We start from the raw sequence: 18,723 nt of genomic DNA on the forward strand, positions 1-18,723 counted from the left end.
AAATCAGAATTTGTGGGCAAAAAGATCATTTTAGTGTAAACAAATGCGATTTTTTTTATTTTCACGGCTCTACGTTATAAACTTCTGTGAAACACTTGGGGGTTCAAAGTGCTCACCACACATCTAGATAAGTTCCTTAAGGGGTCTAGTTTCCAAAATCATGTCACTTGTGGGGGGTTTCCACTCTTTAGGGACATCAGGGGCTCTCTAAACGTGACATGGCATCCAATCTCAATTCCAGCCAATTCTGCATTGAAAAAGTCAAACAGCGCTCCTTCAATTCCAAGCTCTGCGGTGCGCCCAAACATTGGTTTACCCCCACATATGGGGTATCATCATATTCAGAAGAAATTGCACAACAAAATTTATGGTTAAATTTCTGCTTTTACACTTGTGAAAATAAAAAAAATGGTTCTGAAGTAAAATGTTTGCAAAAAAAAGTTAAATGTTCATTTTTTCCTTCCACATTGTTTCAGTTCCTGTGAAGCACGTAAAGGGTTAATAAACTTCTTGAACATGGTTTTTAGCACCTTGAGGGGTGCAGTTTTTAGAATGGTGTCACACTTGATCATTTTCTATCATATAGACCCCTGAAAATGACTTAAAATGTGATGTGGTCCCTAAAAAAATAATGTTGTAAAAATGAGAAATTGCTGGTCAACTTTTAACTCTTATAACTCCCTAATAAAAAAAAATTGTTTCCAAAATTGTGCTGATGTAAAGTAGACATGTGGGAAATGTTATTTATTAACTATTTTGTGTGACATATCTCTCTGATTTACTGGCATAAAAATACAAAGTTTGAAAATTGCAAAGTTTTAAAAATTTTCGCCATATTTCCGTTTTTTTCATAAATAATCGAAAGTAATATCGAAGAAATGTTACCACTATCCTGAAGTACAATATGTCACGAAAAAACATTCTCTGAATCAGTGGGATCTGTTAAAGCATTCCAGAGTTATAACCTCATAAATTGACAGTGGTCAGAATTGTAAAAATTGGCTCAGTCATGAAGTACCAAATTGGCTCTGTCACTAAGGGGTTAAAGTTGAACAACGCTTTAAAACGCTGCGTCTGAACTAAGCCTAAGTGAGAGAGGAAATTTTCAGTCTGGGGTTAAATATTTGGCCTTACAGGCAAGTCATTAACCTGCAAAGGATGTACCTTGACATATTTCCAAGCAAAACCCACTTTGGTTTCGTTTTCATATGTTTTTTGTGGCATCTTGAAAAATGGCAAGAATCTTGGAAAAAAATGATTAAAGCTGCTTACTAGGAGTCAGGAATGCTTCCAGGGGCGATCCCCATGATGTCCCTGTGTCACTTGAGCAGTATTTCAATCATTTTCAGACATTTGTAGACCTTAAAAGGACCCCCCGGGGGGATCACGGTAAAAATACTCAGGTCTCCCATAGACGTACATTGGGCTCGTTGTTCTGGCCGAGTACCCGAGTATTCCAATTTGCTTGACCTGAGCAATGAGCACCCGAGCATTTTAGTGCTCGCCCATCACTACTGACCAGACTATATTCTCCCAGTATTTCACAGACTTGTCAAAATGTTGTTGAGCAAACTTTAAACATGCTTGAATAGGTTTTTGCATACAGATCATGAAGGTTGAGTACATTACTTATAGTTTTTTGTTTTCTTTGAAACAATTGTATCTGCTGATTCCATGTCTTTCTGTAGCTCTCACAATGATTCTGAGATTGTTTATTCGCAACATATTGTATTTCATGATAGTGGTAAAATTTGTTTGAAATAACTTGAGTTTATTTCTAAAAATATTAGAAATTTGGTGAACATTTTGAAAACCTTTAATTTTAATGCCCTTAAACCAGCGAGCTATGTCGCACAAAATAATAAATAACATTTACCACATGTCTACTTAACATCAGCACAATTTTTGAACCATAATTTTATTTTAGTTACAATATCTGGCTGTACAGTAATGCTTAGACTTGGGAAGGAAGGAGTGCTGTTTGAGAACAAATTATTGTAGAATAGTTTGAGGATTCCATATACAGAGCCCCTAAATGCCAGAAGAGCAGAATCCCCCTCAAGAACCCCATTTTGGATTTTATCTATAGATGTAGTGACAATTTTGTCTCCATAAGTGATTTCCAGAAACAAGCAGCAGTGAAAAATGCAAACTGCCACTGCAGTGACCAGTACATTATGCCTAGCTCATGCTTCTGGAGACATGCACCCATAAATTAGGCAGGCTCTCATAGCTACAGAAATGCCAAAAGTTGTGTAGACACAATACGGGGCTCAGAAGGTAGGGGGGGCATTTGGATTTGAGAGCACAGAGATAGATTTCTATTTTGGGGGAGCGGAGCTATAGCGCTTTTTCAGAGACTTTGTACTACCAGTAATGTAAAAGCGCCTATATTTTGTAGCGCAGCGGGGTTGGTACAATGTGACAGATAGGCAGTGACCATAGTAAAGTAAAAAAAAGCCTCTTTAATGTCCAATGTACTCACAAATGGAAAACAAATAGTACCCTCTGGATCACATGACAGCCAGGAATCAAGACAGTCCGTATCCGAGACCAGTTGCCATGGGCGACTGCACCACCGTGTCATGAGGGGTGCCAGGCCCTTTGGCTTTGCTTGGCTCTGTGTTACTTCACACAGGCTGAGACTTGAAGAGCCACCTGTTCTGCAGTTTGCAAATGAAGACTGACACGCCCAACTCTTTGCTGTAGGGTCTTTAAATGGAATCTGTCGCCATGGGCCACTTGTAAAACTCGGCCTGGAGGGAGCAAACTGACCCACTTCCATCCTATAGATCACTCCAAAAATAAAAGCCCATGCCAAGTTTTGTTAAATGTGCCTTGGGCAAATAGCTTGGCCAAGACCAAACTTACTTTTATTTTACACTGCAATCCCAGCTATGCCTGTGATTCTGGCAGCCTCAATACACTTCTGTGCTCATCCTGGGTGATACATATCACCCCTCACATATAATACCTGTCACTGCCTCACAATTTCCTTAAACAAATTATGGACCTGAGTGGGGACTTGCTTTTTTGTGGTTTGAATTGAAGCTTTTATTGGGAACTTTTTACATAGCATTTTGGATCTCATTTATCCTGCGCTCTATGCTGAGCACTTATTTTGGGGTTTCCATCTAAATCTCTGAGTGATGTGATTCAGATGAAACACTCAAGGAATCCATTCACTATAATGAGGCAGCAGAGTAACTCTGAACTCTGGCCTCCGTTCAATGTTGTTCTTCTTTTCAGAGTTGCACAAAATTTTGGTGGACCGTGCTTTTATGCACGCCTAATAAAATGGATACTGCCAAATCACAGATCAGAAGGCGTCTGCAGTGCCTCCGTCTGCCTCATTTTTAGGAATATTCCTCCGGGGGTTCCATCTGAATCACGTATTTAAGAGATTTATATCTAAACCCCGGTGTAAGCACTCAGCGTAGTGCGTAGGATAAATGTGAACTAAGCCTTACTGCAATATTTGGGAGGCAGAATGAACAAATAACCATTAGGTGAAGAAATGGTTTTATTTTTTTATTTTCGGTCCTCATGTGGTATGAGTGATTAGGTGACTTAATTCTTCGGGTCAGTGCAATTACAGCAATACCAGATTTATATAAGATTTTTTTACAAACACAACTTTTTTCATCACCATACTTAGATAGCTATAGTTTTTCCATATTTCGGCAGACAGAGTCATGTGAGGGCTTGATTTTTGCAGGACTAGTTGACATTTTTATTTGTACCATTTTTGGGCACATTAAATTTTTTGATTGCTTTCTATTCAGATTTTTGGGAGGCAGAATGAAGGAAAACCAACAATTCAGGAACTTTTTTTGGTACTTTTTTCATTGTCATTCTGTGACTGGTAAAATTGATAAGGCAACTTTATTCTTCCAGTCACTCACTGCATTTACAGCTATACCACATTTAAATCTTTTTTTATGTTATTTTACATTTACTCAATAAAAACTATTTTATATAAAAAAGAATTGTTTTTGCATCGCTTTATTCTGAGAGCTATAACTTTTTTTATTTTTCCACTGATTGAGCTGTGTGGTGGTTTGTTTTTTTGTGGGAAAAGATGACATTTTCATTGGTACTATATTTTCTCCATTTGACTGTTTGATTGCACTTTATTCCACTTTTTGCTCAGCAGTTTGATGAAAAAGCAAAGTTTTTTGCTCCACATTTTTTCTTTATGGTGTGCACTGAGGAGGTTAACTAATATGACAGTTTTATAGGTCGGGTCTTTCCAGATGCAGTGATACCAATTATGTGTACTTTTTGTATTTACATATATATAAGTATAACGACCAAAAAGAGAAAGAGAGAGCGGCACAGCTCCAAAAAATAGAGAAAACCGGTGACAAACCAACGAGGTGTGTAGCAGTCTAAGAAATGAACCAGGAGGTGCAATCTGCAGAAAAATAGTCCATGACAATCCAGAAAAAAAGATAAGAAAGCAGATGCACTCACCAGATGCAGTTACAAAGCGTCCTTTATTTCAGTGCCAGCCGGCACATAATTCACGGCACGGGGGAGAGGGAAGTGGACAGGGAGAGTGCGACAGGTAAGACGACGGCCGTTTCGCGCTGCCTGAGAGCGCTTCTACGGGCTCTCAGGCAGCGCGAAACGGCCGTCGTCTTACCTGTCGCACTCTCCCTGTCCACTTCCCTCTCCCCCGTGCCGTGAATTATGTGCCGGCTGGCACTGAAATAAAGGACGCTTTGTAACTGCATCTGGTGAGTGCATCTGCTTTCTTATCTTTTTTTCTGGATATATATAAGTATTTATTGGCTTAATATTTTTTCTTAAGTCCCTGTATGGGACTTCCATTTTTATTTCTCTGATCACTCACTGGTCTCATGCATTGTAATACACATTCATTGTAATGCATGAGATCTGTCAGTTTTACACTGTCATATCACCTGTTAGACTCAGCTGCAGGCTGGCAAAACTGAAGGTCATCATGTGACCTCCGACTGGCAGGGTAATGCTCAGATCCCCAAAGATGTGATCACATCTCATCACGAGGGTGTTGGAGAGCTGGGTTAAGCAGTGCTCTCTCTCTGGTATCTCCTAAATGCCGTGATCACGGCATCTAGATGATAGCAAAGGGTTAATATTAGTGATGAGCGAGTGTACTCGTTGCTCGGGTTTTCCCGAGCACACTCTGGTAGTCTCTGAGTATTTGTAACTGCGCGGAGATTTAGTTTTTGTTTTACGGCTGATAGCCTACCTGAGTACATGCGGGGGTTGCCTGGTTGCTAGGAAATCCCCACATGTAATCAAGTTGTCTATCAGCTGTATATCATGCAGCTGAGGTGACGAAAACTACATCTCCAAGCACTAACAAATACTCGGAGATCACCCGAGCAACGAGTATACTCGCTCATCACTAGTTAACATCATTAGAACCTGATCACGATGATGTCATCTGTCAGAGCTACCAATTTGCACCTGAGGGTCCTGAGGGTCCTCAGCACTGCGCGACTGCTGACCATAGAGAAATGTTGATGCTGCACAAAGCCCAGCAAGCATCGATGTTTATCTACAGTGGGCACTCAGGAAGCGGTTAAGAACAATTTTGTTTCCAAGAAATAAAAACCATTACACTGTACAGAACAGTGTAAACATTTTTTTTACATATATGCTAGCCACCTTAGGGAGAGACCCAATTTGGGCTAAATGTAGCGGGACGAAAGAGACCGAAAAGCCCTCTACTTAAAGGAAATACATAGTGGATGCTTTCCTGAAATGGAAAGTACTTGCAAGCAGCATAATACAAAGAATAGCAGGTTTACCCAGAATCCTTTGCAGTAGGCGGAGCTATGCAAATCATCTCTTTCCACCCCTGTCTAATCCACAGCGCTTGGAACCGCCAAGCGTGCAATGCTGCGGATTAGTTTCTAAATTTACACAGCCAACCAATTCCTACCTGTGGACACATGTTTCGGGCTTTAGGCCCTCATCAGCACAGGGCTGGAATTGGTTGGCTGTATGGAGTGGGGCTCGGTGAGCAAGCGATACATATATGCTAGCCACCTTGGCGGTTCCAAGCGCTGTGGATTAGACAGAGGTGGAAAGAGATGATTTGCATAGCTCCGCCTACTGCAAAGGATTCTGGGTAAACCTGCTATTCTTTGTATTATGCTGCTTGCAAGTACTTTCCATTTCAGGAAAGCATCCACTATGTATTTCCTTTAAGTAGAGGGCTTTTCGGTCTCTTTCGTCCCGCTACATTTAGCCCAACTTGGGTCTCTCCCTAATGTGGCTACCATATATGTATCGCTTGCTCACCAAGCCCCACTCCATACAGCCAACCAATTCCAGCCCTGTGCTGATGAGGGCCTAAAGCCTGAAACACGTGTCCACAGGTAGGAATTGGTTGGCTGTGTAAATTTAGAAACTAATCCGCAGCGTTTTGCACGCTTGGCGGTTCCAAGCGCTGTGGATTAGACAGGGGTGGAAAGAGATGATTTGCATAGCTCCGCCTACTGCAAAGGATTCTGGGTAAACCTGCTATTCTTTGTATTATGCTGCTTGCAAACATTTTTTTTTACATATTCATACTATTACAATATATTGTTTAACATGTTAATTGGAAACTTACTTTTATAATGCTCTCCCCAGGTGTCATGTCTGTATAGATCTTGATATTATAGGAAATGTTGGAAAAAGTTGGCGTGTTGTCATTCGCATCAATAACTATGATGTTAACATTGACGGGATAACTTTCTTGGGTGCCATCTGAAGCCACTAGCTGTTAAAAAAATAGTTAAAATATTACTACATTTAAAAATATGTATGGTTATATGATAGGATAATCATAATTGAAATACTTTTGTCATTTACAATAGTTGAATCATACATATGTATTAACTACTATCATAACAAAAAATGATATTAATCCATGTCATGAATGAATAAACCACATAACCTTTTGTATAATTTAGCCTTTTTATCTTTATTGTTGATAAGTCCTTAAAATGAGTTATCCAGGACTTCATGCAGGCCAGACTGAATACAGAATATATTTGGTATAAATTTATGATTTAAACAGAACTATTGATGCATCCAAGTTTTACACTTCAAACACATAAAAGTAAAGCATTTTTTAAACAGGCCACTTTTTTAAGAAAAACAAATGTCTATCCTTGTGTTACGTAGACAGGCAGAATCCAACAGAGCAGTTCCCTTTGTTGTGACTCACAAAGGTTTATCTTAACAACACCTTAACAACCAGAGGTATTTTTGGTTTTGCATATTCATTTTTTTACTCCCCTTCTTCTCAGAGCCATAACTTTTATATATTTGGTCAAAATCACCATGTGAAGAGTTGTTTTTTGTGGGATGAGTTGTAATTTTGAACGACTTCATTGATTTTACCATGTTGTGCACTAGAAATCAAGAAAAAAATTCCAAGTGCGGTGAAATTGCAAAAAAGTGCAATCCCACGCTTGTTTCTTGTTTGGCTTTTTTACTAGGTTCACTAAATGCTAAAACTGACCTGCCATTATGATTCTTCAGGTCATTACAATTTCATATACACCAAACATATCTAGGTTCCTTTTCATCTAAGTGGTGAAAAAAAAAATCCAAAGTTTGTTAAAAAAAATGCGCCATTTTCCGATATCTGTAGCGTCTCCATTTTTCCGGATCTCTGGTTGGGTGAGGGCTTATTTCTTGCGTGGCAAGCTGACATTTTTAATGATACAATTTTGGTGCAGATACATTCTTTTGATTGCTCGTTACTACATTTTAATGCAATGTCACAGTGACCAAAAAACGTAATTCTGGCGTTTTGACTTTTTTTCTCGCTACGCCATTTAGCGATCAGGTTATTCCTTTTTTATTGATAGATCAGGCGATTCTGAACGTGGCGATAACAGATATGCATATGTTTGATTTTTTTATTGTTTTATTTTGAATGGGGCGAAATGGGGGTGATTTGAACTTTTGTATTGTTTTTATTTTTTTAATATTTTTAAAAACATGTTTTCTTAACTTTTGGCATGCTTCAATAGTCTCAATTGGAGACTAGAAGCTGCCACAACCCGATCAGCTCTGCTACATAGAGGCGATCTGATCAGATTGCCTCTATGTAGTAGAATTACTCACTTGCTATGAGCACCGACCACCGGGCGGCGCTCACAGCAAGCCAGCAGTGACAACCATAGAGGTCTCCAGGAGACCTATGGTTGTCATGACAATGAACCGGTGACCACAATCACGTGACAGGGTCACCAGTGGGTGTGTTTCTGGACCAATGGACAGAAGCATGACTTAAATGCCGCTGTCAGCATTGTGCTGCTGTTTCTTGCAGTTGCTCTACCGCTAGTGTATTCTCTCTGTACATTCCATTATTTTGGTGAGTGGTTTCCTAGCAGAAGCTGCTAAAATAGTGAGTATACCAATTCTTTTAACTTTCATTGTTTCTGAACCCTGAAGTAGTTTAAAGAAGTAGCCAAACACAAAACGTATGAACAGTAGTCTTTTTTTTTACATTGCTACTTTTTTTGGTGGTTTTGCAGTGCATTAAATATTTGAGGAAGAAAAGTGCATGTTTATACAACTTTATTTTGTCAAAAACTACACGTTTTCTATTGGTAACTGCTACAGGGAACTCTCTTGGGTATATGCACATGGCGTCATTTAGACAAAGACACCTACTCTTTCCTAGCTAAAGCCACTTCAGGAACCATTTTCGTGAGGCCGTTTTCTCAGTAGAGTTGCGATTGTTCTCGCTTTTACTTGATGCTAAGTATAGAGAGTAGGCAGCTACCTAGTAGAAGTTGACAGATGAATGAACATGTCACTTACTTTAACAGCTTGAAGGCTTCTAAACCCTGAAGAAGTTAAAAGATGTGACATAAGATGGAATACGTGCACATCAATGTCACTTTAATTTTATGGAGTGCGTTTCATGAGCACGCTTTAGCGAAATTTTGGAGAAGTTTTGCATTTCTTGAAGCATTTCCTGCAGTAGTTTAAATAAATTCAAGTGTTTTTGTAAATTTTTAAGAGGTTTTTGACTGAGCATTGCCTAGTTTGAAGCATTTTCCATTGGGAGCTGTTTAAGCATACGTGCACACAACATAAATTTCATGTTGGTCCACTTAGAAATTATCTCAAAAGGGGTTTAAAATAATGTTGAAAAGAATGAACATATGTATTGCATTGTGATACCAACTTGCTGTGCATATGTTACATCTTTTGGAGCTTCAAGGCTTCGAAAGCTGTGAAGCAGCTAAAGTGATATGACTATTCTTCTTTTAGTTTCCATTTGGAAGCTGCTCACCATTTACATATGCAGTAAAAAAGAATGCTGCAAAACCGATGAGAAACTGACAAGAAAAATGTCAAATAAATTGCTTCAGGAAAAACATTGCCAACATTTTCCTAAAGAATCTTCCAATGGCAATACTTAGCTGGTAAGCTGGAGTGTAAAGGACGTTGAAGAGAAGGAATATAAACCAGCTCACCCGTGATGCATGAGCTGAATTTCGGGAGCACGGACCCGCTGTGTCCAGGCGTGTAGAATCCAAAAGAAGAAAATGTCCCGCTGATTGTCACGATTGAGGGAGCTTAGTCTCCAGAAACGCGTTGAGATCCGTACCCATATAGTTTGTGCTGAAGTTTGTATCCTCCCTATTTAAGTTTGTAAATAAAGAAAACTTTTTTTCACGGATTCGGTGAAGCTGGACATTTTCTTCTTTTGGAGTGTAAAAGACGCCATGCCTACACATCCTTAATGAAATGGCATACAGTTTCTTATTTCCAACTTCTGAAAACCTTGTTTTCTAAAAACCTAAAGGATTTAAAAGCCTCAAAGACTAAACATATGAATAGTAAGATGTTTCTTTTTTCATAAAAATAAATAGGAAGATTCTTTTAAGGTTTTCTGAGAGTCTTTTCTGGTGCTTTTAGAAATGGAGCAACTCACAAATTACCAGGAAAAAAAGATGCAGCTGTTAAGGATATGAATTTGATGGGAGATATCCAAAATTAATGATTACAGACAAAATGGACGATTAGCTGAATATATAAGTATCACAGAGACTGATTAATGTGTCTACGTGCTCAAAATCATACCTGTCAGTAGTTTCAGAACACTTATGTAAACTTTGATTTGATAGCGTGTCCACTTTATATTAATAAAGAATGAGGTAATTCTTAGGAGGAAAACAGAATCATAAAAATAATGAATATTGATTAAAGCTCTCCTGAGGAAGGAGAAGTTAGGCGGTGTTACTAATATATCAGTGTGGCCATTGACAACCTATCAAAGAATGTACTTTCTGTTTATTAAACCAGATTTTCTGCTCGTGACTGTGTGTGCAATAACAAGTGTTCTTTATCCGTGTACATGTAAATCTCGCTGATATACAATTTTGCCACAGACATTTAAGAATATTCACACAGCATTAGTGTGACCCTAGACAGTGTGAACATACCCAAAAACTCACTGAAAAAATGTGAAAAACAGGAGAGTTTCCTTAAGCAGTTTCTTCTAGAAAAACTAATTGTTTTGGAACTTCTCAAAAACTCCACCTTTTTTTAACTTGCTTTTCTGGTTTTGTCCCAGAATTCTGTGGTCTACGAAATTACCCCAACTTCTTTATAAATTTAATACCTAATTGTTAAAATATTACCAGAAATTTGCAGCCTGCACACATTCATATACAAGTGCTTCTAAGGATCCTTTTTAAACGCTTAGGAAGCCTTTGCAGGTGTTTTTGTTAATTATTCTAATTTCCTGAGATAATGACTTTTTGGGTTTTCATTGGCTGTAAGCCATAATCATCAACATTAACAGAAATAAAAACTTGAAATAGATAACTCTGTTTGTAATGACTCTATACTATATATGCATTTCACTTTTTGTATTGAAGAACTGAAATAACATTATTCATAATATTCTAATTTTGTGAGAAGCAACTGTATCTTAAAATAAAAATATATTCCATTTTTTATGTACAAACATGACTCATTGTGTAGTGTTAAAATTGTTTTTCCTCAGTTGCTAAATGCAATCTTAAAGAAATCTTTCCCTCATTATGCCTTTTATCAAAGTTTATGAGTAATAGCTATTGTCAAATGTTTTATTGCCCACTGATGTCAGTAAATGTAATTTACAGGCAAGCAGTAAAATACTAGAGGGATATATTGATTATAGGAATAAAAATAAAATTGAATGCAACATATTTCACACATTTGCCACTGGCATTCATAGTAGTGAAATTGGTCTATTATTCCAACTGGTAGCAAAAGTAGATAAATCATTGTATTTCTTGTGTTTATCCCTGTTTACCTAGATATATAGTTTAATGCTGAAAAATTTTTCAATGCACAATGTACATATACTTGATCCATCAAGGATGTTTTTGGTACATGTTGAAAAATGTGAATATATTTAGAGGTTTATGAGATTAAAAATCATAGCTGCCTTCTTCTGAAAACAGCAGAACTATTATCCATAGGGTATATCCAGTATAACAACTCCGCCTTACAGCTCATTCAGATGTCAGTTTTTCACATACAAGTTATATCCTTTTTTCTCGGTAAGAACTAATATAAATTATAGTCTATGGCAGGGCTAAGGAAACTACGGCCTGTGAGCCACGTCCAATCCTTAGGTTGTGCCTGTCCGGACCGCAGGCAACCACAGACAAAGAGACCAGAATGAATGCTCCAGCAGACAGAGCATTCTGGAGTGTGCTGGTGGAGCTGCGGCACTGCAACTTGTAGTAAGGTGTCTGAGGAGGGTAGATGCATAAGGACTCTGAGGAGGAAGGAGAGGAGGCAAAGCCTCCAAAGTAAGCAGTGATGTCCACGGTGCTCAGCATTTATCGCTGTGTGCACCTGACCTGCATAGAGATACGCAGAGACGCGGGTCAGATGGCCACAGCATGCTGCCCTGACTCCTTCTCACTGATAGAGTCCTGACTTCTCACAGTGAGTGCGCCAGCTTCAACACAGAAAGTGAATTCACCCCAACTACATAAATCTGTCCTAGGTAAGAATAGATCAAGATTTTGAGCTTCAAACACATATGACATTAAACCTAAATTAAACACCAAAGTCAACCCCAGGTGTACCCAAATGGGATGAAGGAGGACAAGGAGTCAAGCACAAATATGCAAATATTGATCATATACAAAAGAATTGTGCAAATGAGACCATAAATAAATATAATATCCAAAAGTTTATTAGATAGCAAAATTATTAAAAATATATGCAGTCTCATGAATAGGGTTGAGCGAAACGGGTCGGCCATTTTCAGAAGTCGCCGACTTTTAGCAAAGTCGGGTTTCATGAAACCCGACCCCTGTGTGGGATCGGCCATGAGGTCGGCGATCTTCTGAATCTGGTATCGGAATTCCGATCCCGAGTTCCGATATGTTTGCAATATCGGAAATTGGTATCGGAATCCATATTTAAGTGTAAAATAAAGAATTAAAATAAAAAATATCGCTATACTTACCCTCTGACGTGCCCTGGTACTAACCGGCAGCCTTCCTTCCTTAGAATCAGCGCGTGAAGGAACGTAAGATGATGTCGCGGCTTGTGATTGGTCGCGCGACCGCCCATGTGACCCCTCACGCGACCAATCACAAGCCGTGACGTCATCTTACGTTCCTTCACGCGCTGATAATAGGAATATGCTCACCCTCGGACGCGCCCTGCTTCTTTCCGGCAGCCTTCCTTCCTAAGAATCAGCGCTTGAAGGACCTTCGGTTATGTCACGGCTTGTGATTGGTCGCATGAGCGGTCACATGGGCGGTCGCGTGACCAATCACAAGCCGCGACGTCATCTAAGGTCCTTCACGCGCTGATTCTAAGGAAGGAAGGCTGCCGGTTAGTACCAGGGCGCGTCAGAGGGTAAGTATAGCAATATTTTTTATTTTAATTCTTTATTTTACACTTAAATATGGATCCCAGGGCCTGAAGGAGAGTTTCCTCTCCTTCAGACCCTGGGAACCATAGTATCCCATTGCACTGCATTGGGTTTCGTGTTTCGGCCAACCCCGACCCTGACTTTTCTATAGGATCGGCCGATTTCACTCGACCCGACTTTTGAGAAAGTCGGGTTTCGTGAAACCCGACCCGATCCTATAAAAGTAAAAGTCGCTCAACCCTACTCCTGAATGCTCATAGCATGGGCACTACATGCTGTTTGGATTCTCCGGCACCGGGCAGATACATGATCGCAAGTATGCAATATGCTTCCAACCACATTCCGACTAGACATGTATGGAGTGAGGCAGCACACGTCTAGTCAGCACCTGACTGCATATATGCAAATCACATACTTGTGGTTATGTTCTAGGCGTGCTGTGGAATACAGTGACATTATGGAAATAAAAAATATTGTTATAATAAATTGTGGGGATGGGAGGAATGATATCTGCCAAATGATTGCTGCTGCAATTAGGATTACTGTGATAATAGCTAGGATGATGATTATATATGTTACTACCAATTTTACACCATTATTGTTTTCCATGTCAGTTTATCTCAGAAAGGTCAAATAAGTAACAAGATACTGTGTTAGCTGAACTATGCCTGCTCAGGCTTAAAAAAAAAGGAAAGGTTGATACAGAATGTAGAGTTTTTAACAAGACCTGGACTACAAAGTCTTTACTTAAGTGGTAAAGCTGTGTGCTTAGTTTGTGGAGGACAAGTTGCCATGTTTAAAAATGACAATTTGAATCACCACTACATAATGAAACATGCTGAGAAATATAGCAACTTATGTGATGCCGAGCAGACTTGGGCATCAGATGCTTTGCTAGCCAAGCTAAAAACCCAACAAGGACTTTTTACCTGACTTCACACATCCAAGGATGGAGCAGTCAAGACCAGTTATGTGAAGTTGCAAAGAAAGTAAGCTATTTTGAGATGGTGAGTTTACTAAATAGTGTTTGGTGGACTCTGCATAGCTAATATGCCCAAACAGGAAAAAGGCATTTGAGAATATGCCCCTCTACTGAAGAATTGGAAGAAGAATCGAGGACTTTGAGGTAAATCTGGAGCTTCAACCATAAAATAAAGTGGACAATTTAGACTTTTTCTCCTTGGCTTTGGATGAGAGCTGCAATATTTGTGACACAAAGTTGCTCATCTTTGTACATGGAATATCAAAAGACTTTAAGATTATGGAAGAGATGGCTGCAGTGTGGTCCATGAAAAGGACAATAACAGAGAGCGATATGTTCACAGAAGTGGATCAATGTTTGGACAAGTAGGGTCTGACTTGGGGCAAATTAACAGGTGATACAATGATGGTTCTCGAAATCTGACAGGGAAAAATGTTGGGCTTTTGAAACTGATGCAGGATAAAGTTGAGTCGCCCACCAGGGCCATGGGGTACTCGGTACCGGGTCCAGTACTTAAAGGGGATGTCACGGTGACGGCGACTTGGTCCATGGCCCTGGGCGCCCAAGTAAAAGTGAAAGGTCTTTTAAGGGACTTGTAATAAAGTTTGTGTTCGTGACTCCACCTCTGGTTCTCGGCCAGAGGGGACCGATGCTGCTTAAAGGGGTCCGCTGAGATGATGTTACTGCACCCACAGGTGAAGCAGGATCTCCAGGGCTCCCAATGTATATGGCAAGAGCGATGAATGCTGACAAATAAATGGAGGACACAAGGTTGAAACATCTTTACCTGGTCTATTGGTGGTAGCATGCCACAGTCCAGGGTACCAGGAACAGGTTGTGATATGGTCCGGCAGGCCTGGAGGCAAAGGTGGATCCCTCACCCAGGTGAGGTTCGTAAGCCTTCCTACTCGTGCTCATATGTGAGGTCCATGCTGCCTGTGGCTTTCTGGCAAAGTCCTCTCTCTCCTGTCCTGGGACAGTTACCCGTATGATGGGCACTGCAATCCTTTTCATAGGGTCTCTATAATAACCCGGGCTCCTAGTGTACTGCTTCACCTCCAGGTGTGGGTGCGGACAATTTACTTAAAGTCCTTTACCCTCCAGTTCTGCTGTGTGACCTGGAGTGCAACACAACCTCGGGCTCCCGATGCCCGGTTCCTGTGCTTCAGCTCAGAGGGTGCCCAGTCACAGTTCCCCCCTAAGCCCTTTCCTTCTCCTGTGCTTCTTTCCTCAGATGCTCACTACATTCCAACCCTTCAGGTTTATCTTCCTTTCATGGAGCTGCATCTCACACGTGGCTCAATGGCCCCACTCTCTGCTCACACTCCTCTCTCCTCCACTATCTCTGTACAACTAACTAACTCCTCTTCCAGACCAGAATACTTAAAGCAGAGGAAGATCCCTTGAATCAGGGTGCAGAACTCTCTCTTCTGGCCTGGATTCAGAATGTGTTGCATGTGGATGCTTACCTGATAGAGGAAATCCTCTGTTAGGTGTTGAGTTCCTGCCGCTGCACAGGGGAAATCTAGAACCATTTCCACTGTGGTCTCCCATTCTCCTCCAGCCGCAGTGGAGCCTGATCAGCAGAGACATGGGTCCCAGTATCAGGCTCAAGCTGATACTGTGCAGCTGGATACTGCTGTCCTTCCAGGCTCAGCCATCGTAACCAGTACTGATCAGTGGCGAGTGGGCGTTCCTGGGACTAAGTCCTGCTGTTCTTCTTCTGAGCATGCCCAAGGGATGACCTCCCATTGGAGGTCGGGGGTCACATGCTCAGGTCCTGTAGCAGCTCCTATTGGACCACTAGGAAGGTCCCGGAGAGCTTCCTCTATAAAAGCTTTGCATGGCCTTGTGTGGGGATGTATGCCTGTTCTGGTGATTGCTCCCTAACCCCTTAATGACCGGGCCAATTTTTACATTTCTGACCACTGTCCCTTTATGACTTTATAACTCTGGAATGCTTCAATGGATCCCGGTGATTCTGACAAAGTTTTCTCGAGACACATTGTACTTCATGATAGTGGTAAACTTTATTTGATATTACCTGCATTTATTTGTGAAAGAAAAACAGAAATTTGGCGAAAATTTTGAAAATTACGTAATTTTCCAACTTTGAATTTTTATGCCCTTAAATCACAGAGATATATCACACAAAATACTTAATAAGTAACATTTCCCACATGTCTACTTTACATCAGCACAGTTTTGGAAAAAAAAATATTTTGTTAGGGAGTTATAAGGGTTAAAAGTTGACCAGCAATTTCTCATGTTTACAACACCATTTTTTTTAGGGACCACATCACATTTGAAGTCTTTTTGAGGGGTCTATATGATAGAACATAACCAAGTGTGACACCATTCTAAAAACTGCACCCCTCAAGGTGCTCAAAACCACATTCACAAAGTTTATTAACCCTTCTGGTGCTTCACAGGAATTTTTGGAATGTTTTTAAAAAATTAACATTTTTTTCACAAAAAATTTACTTCAGCTTCAATTTGTTTTATGTTACCAAGATTAACAGGAGAAAATGGACCCCAAACATTGTTGTACAATTTGGTCTGAGTACCACGATACCCCATATGTGGTGGTAAACCACTGTTTGGGCACATGGCATAATTCAGAAGGGAAGGAGCGCCATTTGACTTTTCAATGCAAAATTGGCTGGAATTGAGATGGGACGCCATGTTGCTTTTGGAGAGCCACTAATGTGCCTAAACATTGAAACCCCCCACAAGTGACATCATTTTGGAAAGTAGACCCCCTAAGGAACTTATCCAGATGTGTGGTGAGCACTTTGACCCCAAAAAAATGCTTCACAGAACTTTATAATATAGAGCCGTAAAAATGAAAAATAATATTTTTTCACAAAAATGAACTTTTCTCCCCCAATTTTTTATTTTCCCAAAGGTACTAGAAGAAATTGTACAACAGAAGTTGCTGTCCAATTTGTCCTGAGTACGCTGATACCCCATAAGTGGGGGGGGGAACCATTGTTTGGGTGTATGGAAGAGCTCAGAAGGGAAGGAGCGCCATTTGGAATGCATACTTAGATGGATTGGTCTGCAGGCATCACATTGCATTTGCAGAGCCCCTGATGTACCTAAACAGCAGAAACCCCACAGGTGACCCCATATTGGAACCTAGACCCCCCAAGGAACTTATCTAGATGTGTTATGAGAACTTTAAACCCCCAAGTATTTCACTACAGTTTATAAATCAGAGCCGTGAAAAAAAATCATTTTTTTTCCTACAAAAATGTTTTTTTTAGCCCCCCAAATCTTTATTTTACCAAGGGTAACAAGAGAAATTGGACACAAAAGTTGTTGTCCAATTTGTCCTGAGTACGCTGATACCCCATATGTGGGGAGAACCACCGTTTGGACGCAAGGCAGGGCTCGGAAGGGAAGGAGCGCCATTTGGAACGCAGATTTAGATGGATTGGTCTACAGGCGTCACGTTGCATTTGCAGAGCCCCTGATGTACGTAAACAGTAGAAACCCCCCACAAGTGACACCATATTGGAACCTAGACCCCCCAAGGAACTTATCTAGATGTGTTGTGAGAACTTTGAACCCTCAAGTATTTCACTACAGTTTATAACGCAGAGCCGTGAAAATAAAAAATAATTTTTTCTTACAAAAATGTTTTTTTTAGCCCCCCCAATTTTAATTTTCCCAAGTGTAACAAGAGAAATTGGACCACAAATGTTGTTGTCCAATTTGTTCTGAGTACGCTAATACCCCATATGTTGGGGTAAACCCCTGTTTGGGCGCATGGGAGAGCTCGGAAGGGAAGGAGCACTGTTTTACTTTTTCAACACAGAATTGGCTGGAATTGAGATCGGAGGCCATGTCGCGTTTGGAGAGCCTTGATGTGCCTAAACAGTGGAAACCCCCAATTCTAACTGAAACCCTAACCCATACATACCCTTAACCCTAATCCCAATCACACCCCTAACCCGAACTCCAACACACCCCTAACACTATTCCCAACCATAACCCAAACCACACCCCTAACCCTTACACACTCCTAACCCTAATCCCAACCGTAAATGTAATCCAAACCCTAGCCCTAACCCTAGCCCTAACCCTAGCCCTGCCCTAACCCTAACCCCAGCCCTAACCCTAGCCTAACCCTAACCCTAGCCCTAATGGGAAAATGGAAATAAATACATTTTTTTCTTTTTTATTTTTCCCTAACTAAGGGGGTGATGAAGGGGGGTTTGATTTACTTTTATGGTGGGTTTTTTTTAGTGGATTTTTATTATTGGCAGCCGTCACACACTAAAAGACGCTTTTTATTGCAAAATATATTTTTTGGCATTACCAAATTTTGAGAGCTATAATTTTTTCCATATTTTGGTCCACAGAGTCATGAGTTCACATTTTTATCGGTAACATTTTCGGGCATGCGACATTTTTTGATCGCTTATTATTCCAATTTTTGTGAGGCAGTATGACCAAAAAACAGCTATTCATGAATTTCTTTGGGGGGGGGGGCGTTTATACCTTTCCGCGTTTGGTAAAATGGATAAAGCAGTTTTATTCTTTGGGTCAGTACGATTACAGCGATACCTCACTTATATCATTTTTTTATGTTTTGGTGCTTTTCTACAATAAATACTATTTTATAGAAAAAATAATTATTTTTGCATCGCTTTATTCTGAAAAACTATAACTTTTTTATTTTTTCGCTGATGATGCTGTATGGCAGCTCGTTTTTTGCGGGACAAGATAACGTTTCCAGCGGTACCATATTTATTTATATCCGTCTTTTTGATTGCATGCTATTCCTCTTTTTGTTTGGCGGAATGATAATAAAGCGTGTTTTGCCTCGTTT

General features: G+C 40.2%; 1 protein-coding gene across 1 annotated transcript in view; it reads right to left on the reverse strand.

Annotated features, from left to right (window-relative positions):
* PCDH15 (protocadherin related 15) overlaps window positions 1–18,723 on the reverse strand; it is a 2,320,333-nt gene that overhangs the window by 1,100,167 nt on the left and 1,201,443 nt on the right. The window contains exon 14 of the mRNA XM_069753541.1: window positions 6,614–6,763. Within this exon, the coding sequence (XP_069609642.1) occupies window positions 6,614–6,763 (150 nt within the window). The remainder of the gene's footprint in view (window positions 1–6,613; window positions 6,764–18,723) is intronic.

Source organism: Ranitomeya imitator, chromosome 2, assembly GCF_032444005.1.
Source record: "Ranitomeya imitator isolate aRanImi1 chromosome 2, aRanImi1.pri, whole genome shotgun sequence".
NCBI lineage: Eukaryota > Metazoa > Chordata > Amphibia > Anura > Dendrobatidae > Ranitomeya > Ranitomeya imitator.